At 45.5% G+C, this 12,620-nt stretch overlaps 1 protein-coding gene across 1 annotated transcript; it reads right to left on the bottom strand.

The window, feature by feature from the left end:
- Positions 1–3,160: 3,160 nt before the first annotated feature.
- On the bottom strand, positions 3,161–12,333 carry LOC123230543 (zinc finger protein 345-like). Its single transcript, XM_044656676.1, has 3 exons — positions 12,051–12,333; positions 7,514–7,609; positions 3,161–4,518 (listed from the first exon to the last, which is right to left on the bottom strand). The coding sequence occupies exons 1-3, from the start codon at positions 12,331–12,333 to the stop codon at positions 3,161–3,163; spliced, it is 1,737 nt and encodes a 578-aa protein (XP_044512611.1).
- Between the last annotated feature and the right edge of the window lie 287 nt (positions 12,334–12,620).

The raw sequence follows: 12,620 nt of genomic DNA, 5'->3' as shown, positions 1-12,620 counted from the left end.
ATTATAAGTGGGAACATTCCTGAGGGGGGAAAGGACTATATTATTGTTGTAAATTAAGTTTTGCAGGATTTGCAAGAAGCAATGTCTGGGGGCAGGGCTGCTGCCAGTTGGACTCTTGGAATCTTGGGAGATTCCTGATGCCATACCAGGGCATGAGACCAATTGTCAGTTGGGCTGTACCCTATATAAGGGAGAGAGAAAATCAATCCAGGGACTCATTCTGGGGATCTGGGTGGTGGGGACAAACCTTTCTCTCCTCGACTGATTGATCAAGCCAAGAATCAACCAGTATACCTGCAAGTTACAGGATTTACTACTGAGCTATAGGGTCAATTAACATCATTCAAGAAATTACTACAGAAGATTTATCCGTCTAATTCTTTTCAATCAAGCTGCAATCTAATCTGTCTATAGGCAGGCAGTGTCCATTAAAGCAGGCCAGTGGGCCTGGCTGGCTCAACCCAGCCTTCAACATTCTAAAGCTGTTGGATTATATACTTTGAGCTAGGATTAGATTTCATTTAGGGATTCCTAAAACCCCCTTCCCTTCCCTCAGTTTCCCTTGTTATTTGAATACATCAAGTAAAATCTTTGTTATAAAATTCAAACCAGCTACAGACCTTTTGTTGGTTGGCCTGACAACAAGGCAGCCTCAAAGGAGTTCTAGGAGAACTTGAAGGGACAGATAGGTGTCCAGCTTCATTTTCTGAAGCTGTGATTAATTACCATCATTAATATTAGCAGTCAGATGCATTATTGACTGTCATTAATACTCTAATAACACTGATACAGTTATCATTAGTTATTCATCGATTGATACCAGAAGGCTAGTCTTCCTGAGGAATCATACTGTGATTGGCTGAGGGGATTCCAAAGGAAATTTAGTTGTATCATCTGACTTCCTGTTGATACCAAAGGGAGGCTTAAAGCTCTTCTAACATCTGGGGCTCTTTGCTTTACTCCTCTGAGCAAATATATCATTCCTATTGATTCCCTCAATGATCATAACAGATGTCTAATATTGACTAATCCCCTTATCTATAATTAGTGGGAATATCCCTGAGGGGGAGAAAGGACTATATTAGACTTGTCTGTGGTTCCTGGTGCTTGGCTTGTTGTTTGGGAGGAGATCAAGCATGATGTCGGGGTATGGTGGGGGAAGGGGGAGGAGAGAGAGTGAGAGAGGTCTGGGGGGAGGGTTGGGCAGTGGAGAGAGAGGAAGAGGCAGGGTGAGGTGGGGATGGTCAGGGAGAGGGAAGGAGAGGGAGAGGAAGAGAGAGAAGAAGGGTTGTGAAGATAGGATTAACTCTCCCCTGCCTATTTTTAGATTTAATCACCAGAAGTGTATACACCCCATTTTATCCTTAAGTGGGGAAGGTCTGTGATCCACATGTGCTAAAGTGGGTGATGAATCAGAAACAACTGACTGCCCCTTGGGCAGTCCTAAGCAAAGCAAAAGCTACAATTGGTCCACATAAAGTAGAAGGAATGCACAGGGGGCAGGGGAGAGTTAATCCCATCTTTACAGGGTAGGGAGGGAGAGGAAAGATGGGAGAAGATGGAGAGACTGGATGGGGAGGGGGAGAAGAGGGAGAGAGAAAGAGAAAGAGGGGGGGAGGGGGAAAATGGGCAAGGGGAGGAGAGGGAGAGGCTAAGCAGTGGGGAGAGAAAAGCTGGGAAAGGTAAGAGAAAGTGAGTAGTGCAAGACAGAGACCAGGCACAGCAAGAGCAAATGTAGAAAGGGCACAAGATAGCCGGTGAGGGGGGAGGGACAGAGAGATGGTATCAAAGATGGACTGGGAGGTAGAGAGGAGCATGTTAAGGAGAGGTGTAAAAGGAGTCAGGATTGCCTGGATCAAGAGGAGTAGCCTTATGGCAGGTGAGCTGGGCAGAGGCCAGGAGGTCAGCTTTTTTTCCAGATTTAACAGAGAGGTTATTTCTAATACTCAGTTTGGTTGGACCATCAAGGTGATATTCCCAGAACCATGAATTGGAATATCCTCTGGAATCCTTACTGCCAATAATTTGTTTCAATTCTTTTAGAATGTTAAAGTCAAAAGAGCCAAAGTGGGGCCAGGAAAAAGACTTCAATGTCTGGGCTTCCCACAGCCTCTTTGTCTCCTTCCTTGACATCCAAGGCTCCTTGAGAAATCCTGCTTCATCCAAATCATTTAGTAATTTATATAATGGCGAACCCAGGGGAAGTCAACTTGACTTTTTCATTGTCATATTCGTGACAATGAGGGATTATTAGTTGATTTTCTGGATTATCTGGTCGGAAGTACCATTTTTGTTCACCAATTTTTGAAAAATCTCTGGTCTTTCTTCCCTATCTGTTTGGGGCTCCTGCTATGGCTACTGCTACTGTGGAAGAGAAACCCCAACTTAGGAGGGGACAGGGAGAGTTAGAGTTATGGCCCCTGTAGCAAGTATGTGGTACTGAGCCTAGGGCCCAGCAGTGAGCAATATGAAATCAAATCACACTTTAGGTCTAAATCTTATGTCCATTTGGACTTCATCTTAGGAGAACTTATGACATAGTAGAATGAATTGTCTGATTCTGGGCAAGGTGAGAGCTCAGTGTGAATGTCTGTGGTTTCTGTGATATAGTAAAAGAGGGAAAATTATGAGACTGGCCCTAAGTCAATCTTGTTTAATATAACGTAGTAGGGGGGAAAGATGGAAAAATAGGAGAGACATACTTTCCTCAATGCTCCATTTAGCTTGCTATTCTGTGGCCACCATTAGGGTGCCCTAGCCATGCCCACAGGGAAATTTATCTAGCAGCAAAACTAAAAGAGAAGAGCTTGGATATCCACTCTTGCCTCAGTTTAACCTTTTATCTGCCCACTAACTCTCACGAATCCCATCTCAGAGTCAACTGTGGCTTTTTATTTTGCCTGGGCTGCCCAAGGGGAAAAGTTCATGGGGCAGTACAGAAGACATCACCCTGCCTCTCGTGATCTCTCAAATCAATTGCTGCCTTTTTCTTTCCACCACTCTATCCTCACTCAAGGGTTTCCATCATGCAATCCTTGCTTCTGAATCAAGTTCAGGATCACACAAGGTATGCTGCCCCAGAAATGGGGGAGGGTGAATTTCATTCACACAATAACAAGCTGGAGCTGCATGTGAAGATCTTTCCGCATAGCTTATATTTTTAAGGTTTCTTCTCAGTGTGGATCCTCTGATGTACAGAAAGACTGGAGTTGTGACTGAATTTTTTTCCACATTGCTTGCATTCATAAGGTTTCTCCCCAGTATGGATTCTCTGATGTACAGAAAGACTGGAGTTGTGACTGAATGCCTTTCCACACTGCATGCATTCATAAGGTTTCTCCCCAGTGTGGATTCTCTGATGTGAAGCAAGAGAGGAGTTATCTGTGAATGACTTTCCACACTGCTTACATTCATAAGGTTTCTCCCCAGTGTGAATTCTCTGATGTATAGCAAGACTGGAGTTGTGACTGAATACCTTTCCACATTGCTTGCATTCATAAGGTTTCTCCCCAGTGTGGATTCTCTGATGTATAGCAAGAGAGGAGTTGTCTGTGAATGACTTTCCACACTGCTTGCATTCATAAGGTTTCTCCCCAGTGTGGATTCTCTGATGTTTAGCAAGGTGGGAGCTCTGACTAAATTGCTTTCCACATTGCCTGCATGCATAAGGTTTCTCCCCAGTGTGGATTCTCTGATGTAGAGCAAGAGAGGAACTCAGTCTGAAAGTCTTTCCACACTGGTTGCATTCATAAGGTTTCTCCCCAGTGTGGATTCTCTGATGTTTAGCAAGAGTGGAGCTATCAGTGAATAGCTTTCCACACTGGTTGCATTCATAAGGTTTCTCCCCAGTATGGATTCTCTGATGTACAGCAAGTTGGGAGTTAATTGTGAATGTCTTTCCACACTGGTTGCATTCATAAGGTTTCTCCCCAGTGTGGATTCTATGATGTACAGCAAGATGGGAGTTAATAGTGAATGTCTTTCCACACTGCTTGCATTCATAAGGTTTCTCCCCAGTGTGGATTCTCTGGTGTACAGCAAGAGTGGACCTCTCTGTGAATGTCTTTCCGCATTCCTTGCATTGATAAGGTTTCTCACCAGTATGTGTTCTATGATGTTTAGCAAGGTGGGAGCTCTGACTGAATGTCTTTCCACACTGCTTACATTCATAAGGTTTCTCCCCAGTGTGGACTCTCTGATGTACAGTAAGATGGGGTTTCTGACTGAATGTCTTTCCACACTGCTTGCATTCATAAGGCTTCTCCCCAGTAAGCATTCTATGATGTCCAGCAAGATTGGCCCTGTGCATAAAAGTCTTTCTACACTGATTACTTTCGCTAGATTTTTCCTCAGTGTTCATTCTTTGATGTTCAATATGAGATGAATTTTGAGGAGCAACACAGGATTCTCTAAAAGCAAAGTTCTTGGGACCAACATGCATGAATTTGTGCAGGTCCATTTCTTCCACAGAGAGGCTCACCTCTGTTGGATTCACCTTCATTTCAGGTCTAATCTCTCCTACAAGAAAAAAACAGTAAAACATATAGAGCAGCATATACACATATATAACTTTATCTCCTTTCCTCCACTGACAGAACATAAACCACTTTATATCCTATTTCCTCAGGTAAGAAAAAACGTCTTCCAACTTAAATGTGCACAACACAGCCTTTGAAAATTCATTACCACAAAGATAAAGAACAATTTAAATAACAGTCTCCCATTTGATCTCATTGGCTCTTCATAATAAATCTGGGATTTGGGACAGGCTAGCTTTATTACATTCCTAACCCAGACCATGATCTCAGGAAGGCTGGATAAGGAACTTGGACCAAAATTCTGGTAGCTAAGATTGAATCTTCTAACTGGGCTTGCTCTGTCCACAGTACTTATTATTCGCTTTCAATATTTTAGCTTTCATTTTCATTGTCTATATATTCAATCTTCTCTTCATAGGTATGACACCACTGGGTGCATATAGACTAAATATTCCTATTATTTCATCATTTAGCTTCTCCATAAGCATTATATAATTCCCTTCATGGTTGCTTTAGACCTTATTTTTGTTCCAGTATCTGAGATCAAATGAAGAAATTCAGCATTTTTGCATTTATCCAAGGCATAAAGGTTTTGTTCTGTTCTCTTTTCCTTGAAAGCAGCCATTACTTTTCTTTAAATGCCTCTTTTCACTAAAATAAAATCCTTCTACTGAATACAATTTTTAAAAAACATGGCATTTCCCATGTTTAAAAATATGTCTCATACAGTAAGTTGAGTCCATGATGCTTTTATAAGGAAATGAAAGCTTATATTATTCTCTTCCTATTTCCCACCTTATATAGATACTGGTGTTTTCATGATATTGTTTTTTAAAAATCCAATACAGGTAGTGGTACAATTTCATTGTAAGTCAGAAACTTGCTAGGACTTTTAACCCTGGGCAAGTCACAGGAGCTCTGTTGGTCTCAGGCTCCTCAACTATAACATGGACATAACAATATCAAGTGACTCCTAAGGTTCGTATGAGGATCTAGTGAGATAATATTTATAAAGTGTATGACACATACTAGGGGCCATATGCAAATGGTGATGTTTAATTTTATCATTAGAATTTGGACTATTTTCTCCTTGGATTACTTTTCTCCTTAAACTGTCATTCTCTTCACTCCTCCAGTTCCTGATTTCCCTGTTGAATTAAATGCATTTACATTCCCCAGCACTCCTTTTTCCCTGGATCATCTTAGAGTGAGATTCAGGATCTGTTGTTTCTTTCTAAACCACCTCCATGTCCGGGTTTTTGATTGTGAGCTCCAGGACAGTCCAGACTGGTGTTTCCCTTCCTTTGTATGCTCAGGGCTTCACACAGTTCCTAGAACATAGTTACTATTGAATACATGTTTAAGGCCTGGGCCCAAGGTTTATGTCAGGCCCAGCCTTTACCAGGATCTTTGCATTCTGGTCTGTCTCCTGGAAGGCAAAGGTATGCTCTGGCCTCAGCTGTGTTTCTGTCCCTCTCTTGCCCTTATTTCTCAGCAGTCAACAGTAACTCAATTGGAACTAGGGCAGACCCAGTCCTGAAGATCCCAGACACTTCTCTCTAGGCTCTCATCTCCCTAAAATGAGGTGCTGTGGTCACCTGATTGTCCAAGAACAGGACAAAGACTGAGCCTGAGACAAGGGCAGGGCCTGGGCTGATGATACTTGGATCACTTCCAAGTAAGATAGCAGTCTTTGCTCCTGCTCGTGGGATGCAGGTCAATGGAGAGAAGGAAAATCAGGAAACCAGCTACCTGGCTCCACTCTACATTGAGGCTCCCTGACCTCAGCTGGGTCCTCACCATGGCAAGTAAATCCTTGATGTTTCCCTCATTGTTTCCCTTTTGCCACTCCATAGCAGCCTTCCAAATATTTCCTTGATCTCCAGCTCTCCCTCATGGGTTTATCCCAACCCCTGCCTCACCTTCTAAGCTGAGAACTTGACCTCATATTTCACTGAACAAAAGCTGGACCTCACTACAGAGCTCTCTTATCCTCCACAGCTCACCCAGCTCAACTGCCTCCTTTTCCGCTCTGGCCTCAGGATAAGAGGAAAAGATCATTCTCCTTGCTAAAGAAAAGCTTTCTGTGGGCAAAGAAGCCAAATCCATCCCTCATCTAAGCCAATCTATTTCTCCCTGCAGAGCCCCCATTGTTCTTTCATCTTCAGCCTTTCCCTCACTAAGAAGCTAATGATTCTCTTCCTCTGGGAACAAATAAACCATTTCTCCCTAAAGGTCCAAACACTCTCATTTGTTTGCTTCCTCCCCATGAAATACTGTCCAATGTCTATCATCGGCTTCAGGGCTAAACTACTAGAGATGGCTATTTTCAGTGAGTCCTGCTTGTGCCTTTCCCTTGTTTTCTCTCCTATACTTTCCCCCAGACTCATCACTCTGGCTCTCCTGAAGCCCCAGGCCACCTCGTCCCATTAGACTACCCTAGTGCTCCTTCCCTTCAGAGCCCTCTCTCGTGATTGGCTTCCCTGGAGCTGGGATCTGGAGAGCTTCTACAGAACTGTCGGCATGCTGCTATCTACTCTAACAGAGAGTCAGTTCCATGAGGGCAGGGGAAGTCCACTGCAGCCCTTTAGGTCACCTATAAATTAGCCCAGGACCCAGCACAGAGCAAGCGTTCATACATGTTTCTGGATACTAAAGAGTTGAGAGGGGATAAGCTCAGCCCTTCTGGCACCTGCAGGAGACTTCCAGGCCCTTCAGTCACAAACATTGAGTTCTTGGAGGGTCACAGACTGATCCTCTGAAGGGAGCTGATAGGAAATGCAGTCCAACACCCTCATTATACATATGGGGAAACTGAGGCTTGGGGGCTCAGTGACTTTCCAAGGGATCCCCTGCTAAAAATTCTGAATTCCAAGTCAGGTCTTCCTGTGACCAAATCTAGCCCTGGTTTCACCAGAGCACCCAGAAGCCTCTGGTCAATCCAGCTCTCCCACCCCTCTTCCCCCCTCCCTCACCTGGGCAGCAGCTCCTCAGGCCTTCTTGCTCAAGCATCCATGGGGCTTCCCTCTGCTCCAAAAAGGAGAGTACATCTTCTGGGGGAGCTGGAAGCCCTGGGCATGGGGAATCAGTCAGGGAGGAGGATGGAGAGAAGCTTGTCATTGAGTACTCTTTAGGGAAAGGTTGGGGAGTCCAGTGATTCTACTCAGAGACTCTGTCCATGGGGTTCCCACAGGAATATGTCCTCCCCCTCAGTGTCTGCAATGCAAGAGCCCAGGGTAGGATGGGCCTATTACCCTCCTGGGGGACCTCAAATAAGCAACAGCCCTTGGCCCCCAACCTGTTCTGGTCCATTCTGGCATAAACTCTTAAACTCCCAACGGGATCCAAAGGCCAGTGTTCTGGGTCACTCTGAAGCCCTAGACTCAGGGACCTGGAGGGATCACCTTTAATTCCATTATCCTGCTTGCTCCCCCCTCCCTGACACCTCTCTGAACCCCAGAGACTGTTCTCTGGGGGAGTCTCTGCCTCTTCTCCTGGGGAACTAAACAATCCTCGTTGGGCCCAAGGCTATCTCTCAGCCAGTCCATTCATCTTGATGATCATAGAGGAGAGCAAGCAGGGGGGAGAAGTTCGGGAAACCAATCTAGAACCAGAACGTTAGGTTCTAGGGTATTTTCTTCAGAGAAGGCTGGATTGAGTCCATAGTTTTCCATTATCTGGAAATGGGAGGCAGCTAGAAAGGGAGGGAGCAGGGGCCTCAAATTAGAGGTAGGAAGGTCTCTGTTTACATTTCACCACAAACAGCTTCTATGTGGGTGCCTCAGAACAAGCCACTTAATCAAATCTATTTCTTCATCTGTAAAAATTGTGTGACTGAATTAGGAAGATGAAGGTGAGAAAGAAGTGCCAGAATATTACAGAGAAAACTCTTGGCAGAGTCCTGGGACAAGAGCAGGTTGTTATAAATGTTTCATCCCTTCCCTCCCTTCCTCACTGGCTCTGCTGGAGACATAGGACAATAGGAAGGAAGTCTAAGGACAAACCAACTCTCCTGGGGACACCAAGGAGCTATGAGCTACACATTTATGCTGGTTAAAGAGAAAAAGATCCCTAATAGTAGATCCACTGTAAAGGGGAAGAGGGTGGGAGGAAAACCCTCCTGAACAGTTTTCACAGATGGGTTTGGGAGTCATAATTTCAGCCCAGGGAGAATCAGCTCTGAGATTACTTCCTTGTCTGAGATTATCCCACACGCATTTGACCTCAGACTTCAGGAGCACCAAAGCGAGCCCCCAAGATCTCATTAAACAATGCAAAGTCCTTTTACAGGAGAACCAGGCAGCAGGAGGGCCCTGGCTCTGGGACTCAGCATACCAGCCCACTTCACTTCCTCATGACTGCTCCCAACCCTGTCTGTTGCTGAGGACGATATTCCCTTGGATGGCAGACTCTGGCAGCAGGAAGAGCCTCCTTACCCACAGAGAGCAGGTTCCGGGCATTCTCCAGCATCACCTCCTTGTACAGCTCCTTCTGGGGAGGGGACAAGAGGCGCCACTCCTCCCAGGTGAAGTCCACAGCCACATCCTTGAAAGTCACCACCTCCTAGAGCAGCCCAAGGCAGAGCACAGAAGGCTGAAAGTTACATCACAGTGAAGAGCCCACCTCTGGTCAGTTACAGGAGGAAACTGACCTACGGATAAGGGAGGGGCCCAAAGGTCCCGCCCTTTGTCAGTGTCAGAGCCAGCACTAGAAGCTGAGTCTGTAAGAGCCCAATGGAGGCTTGAGAGAAGCAGCTCTAGGATGCTCTGGAGGGAAGCCAAGGAGTTTCTAGTGTGTGAAGGGAAATCTCCAGGGCATCCCCCAGTGCAGTCTGGATCCCCAGGGCGCCAGCTGTGGGGTGGAGGTGTCAGTCCCGTGTCTGTTACCCTGTTGCTGTGTCCCAGGGCAGCTAGCATCATTGTGAGAGTCACTAATGTGCCAGAGCCTGAGTCATGGAGGAAGGAGCTGGGGAAGATAAAAGGCAGACCAGGGAAGGAGAGGGGGCTTTTGTGCCTCTCCCTGGAACTAAATGGCTCTCTGGGCTGGGGGTTTGTCTCTAAGCTTTCCTGATCTCTTGATCTCTGGCAAGCTCAGCCTGACCAAGCTGAATCAAGATCTAGAAAGGCTGAGGCCTCTCTCTTGTTCTGCCTCTCTCAAACTCTCTCTTTACTAATAAATGCTCATCAATCTAGTAATGAGTGCCCAGATCAGTTTTTACTTATAATACTGTGGAAGGCACAAGAAAGGAGAGAATATGTTATAGAAATCGCAGGGACTCAGGATGCAGCCCAGGGTGGCCTATCCTCTGAGAAAGCCAATGTAGAATCATTTATATATTGATCCTATTTACCAGTAACCGTTTTTATCTGGCAACTGCCTTAGGCCTGGTTCTCTGTCTCCTGACTCAGCACCACAAAGTCAGGGCCCTGACCTTGCACTGGATTCACACAAGAATCTCTTCTTAGTCTGAGGAGAGAAGGAGGGCTGGGGCATTGCAGGCTCCTTGTTATTGATTATTCCAGTCAGTCACAGTGTCCCCGATTATTTAAGCTTTATAACCAATGGTGAACCTCCATCCTATGATAGACATCACTTACTCTGTCTGTTATTTTGTTCTGTGCTCCTCCAAACCTATCAAAGAGATCTAACCTTCTGCTTAGGATTTGGAGCATTAACAGAGGCAAGTACCTCTTCCCTTTTATTGACAGGCAGCATTCTCCTGCTTGACTTCCTTGGAGAGCTGCCTTGGTTTACCTTTTGGTTAAATGTCACTCCCAACACCTGAAAATGTGAGCTTCACAATGTTGGACTAAACAATAGATGTTCACTAATGAAGAGGGGTCTGCAGTATTTTTAGGAAGAGACCCCAAAGGGAAGAGAACATTTGCTTCTTATACACCCGGAACTACCAAAAAATGCAGAAGGAGTGAATTACTGAAGACAACAGTAGCAGCAAAAAGAAAGAGGAGAAAGAGACTTCTTTTAACAACTACAGACAAGGAGAAAGGGAGGAAGGAGGAAACCCAGGAGGGCTAAAGGTGAAGGTAAAGACAGAGGGGATCATGGGAAGAATCTTCTGGCGTCCCATTTGCTCCAGGAGGATGCTTCTTGTGTTGGACTGCAGGACCACAGTGGAGAAAAGGAGGTAAATACAGAGAAGATAGGGACACACATTCAGTGCATCTCAAGGACCAGAAATTGTCATTTCAATTCCCTCTACATTCAGCACCTGTTCTGCACTTCTGGGGACTCCTCAAGAGGCAAAAGACAGTCCTTGCCCTCCAGGAGCTCACAGCCCAGTTGAGGACAGAGATAATACAAAGACACTTGGACACAGAGCAAGCTCTGTCTAGGAGAAATAAGGAATAATGGAAAGAATAAAGGCACTCTGACTAAGAGGAATGATGGAAAGTTTCCTGTGGAAAGTTTTTAGTCTTTAGCTGGGACTCTCAGGAAGATTAAAGGGGTCAGTGATCTGAAATGTGGAGGGAAAATATTTCAGACATGAGGTAAAGGCAGTGAAAATGCCTGGAACTAGATGCAGCCAGATCACATGGTGGATAGTGCCAGGTCTAGAATCAGGAAGGCCTGGCTTCAAATGTGACCTGTCACTTCCAAGCTGTGTGATCCTGGGTAAGTCATTTATCTCTGACTGCCCAGTCCTCATCACTCATCTATATTGGAACTGATCCTGAGATGGAAGATAAGGGTTAAAAATACCAAAACTTTCCATTTTGGGGCATTTAGATGACTCTGTGAATAGAGAATTAGAACTAGAAACAGAAGGTCCTGGATTCAAATATGGCATCTGACACTTCCTACTTATGTGACCCTGGGTAAGCCACTTACCCCCCAATTGCCTATCTCTTAGCCATCTTTCTCACAACAGATGCTTACCATCAATAAGAGAGAAAGTAAAGAATTTTTTTAAGTCTGCAGATGAAGGAATCCAGGAGACCAGGTTCCCCAAATCCACAATACAGACTGGGGAGTAATGAATAAGAAAATGGGAAAAAGGGCTTTGAACACCAAACAGAATGGCTTGTATTTGATGCTGGAGGGAGTAGGGAGCCACTGGGGTTTACAGAATAGGGGAATGACACTATCAGAACTACACTGTAGAAAAATCACTCTGGTGGGAGAATGGAGGAGGCCTTGGTGTGGGAAGAGCCTTGTGGGAGATAGACCCAGCAGCAGGTTTTCTTAATAGTCCAGGAGAGAGGTGATGTGGGCCCCCACCAGGAGGATGGCAATGACACAGGACAGAAGGGGGCTTATTGGAGAAATGCTGCAAAGGTGAAACTGACTGGTCCTAGGGCCGTATTGGATACATGGGTAAGGGACAGTGAGGAGTCAAGGGAGGCTCGTTGGTTCTGAGCCTAAGGGATGAGGAGGATAAAGCTACAGAGAAGGTGGGGTTTCTGTCTAGGTGAGAGAGAACAATTTGTTTGGGATCTCTTGGCCAAGAGGGATTAGTCACTTCTCTTGCCATTCCAGCATCCTGCTGCTAACCCAGCTGCCTGCTTCTGCTGATCCTGCAGTTTTTCTGCTGGATGACCCTCCATGGAAGCCAAGCTCCTGCTGCCACTGCCCCAGGTTTCACCAGACACTGCCTGGGGGTCCTTGCTGTTCCTTCTGTCTGTGAACTACTGCAGTCCAAGCTGATTGCTGGAGGGTTCAACAGCCATTTAGAAGCACCTTTGTTTTTTTCTGCAGAGGGTGAAGTAGAAAATATTGCCCCGACCAACATGGGTTTTCGAGCCTGCTCCAGCTGCTTTTCTAGCCCTTGTCCCATTTTGGTTAACCCAGATAGGCTTCCATGCTCTGCCTATGGGGGAGGGGACTGAGGTAGCACATGGCCACTAGAGTCTTGCCCCAAAAGGGAAGGTTACTCTTCCAAACAGGAAGTAGACTTACAAAGCATGGCTCACTTTATAAAAGAACAGTGCATTAGCTATTTCAAACAGCTCCCAGTCTTAGGACACTTTTTCTTCCTACCATTTCTGGGTGCAATGGTCCTTGCGATTAGCTTGAATAATTCTGAGATTCAGGGGAGAAATTCATCTCCTCACACCCCCTTGC

Source organism: Gracilinanus agilis, chromosome 1 (assembly GCF_016433145.1).
Source record: "Gracilinanus agilis isolate LMUSP501 chromosome 1, AgileGrace, whole genome shotgun sequence".
Lineage (NCBI taxonomy): Eukaryota > Metazoa > Chordata > Mammalia > Didelphimorphia > Didelphidae > Gracilinanus > Gracilinanus agilis.
This window is presented reverse-complemented; position numbering and strand designations above follow the sequence as displayed.

Coding starts and splice junctions, on each gene's coding strand:
- LOC123230543 (XM_044656676.1), bottom strand. CDS start 12,333: ATGGGACAAGGGCTAGAAAAGCAGCTGGAGCAGGCTCGAAAACCCATG. Junction 7,610..12,050: donor CAGCAGAAGCAGGCAGCTGG/GTTAGCAGCAGG, acceptor CCCCATGCCCAG/GGCTTCCAGCTCCCCCAGAA. Junction 4,519..7,513: donor CCTGAGGAGCTGCTGCCCAG/GTGAGGGAGGGG, acceptor TTTTTCTTGTAG/GAGAGATTAGACCTGAAATG.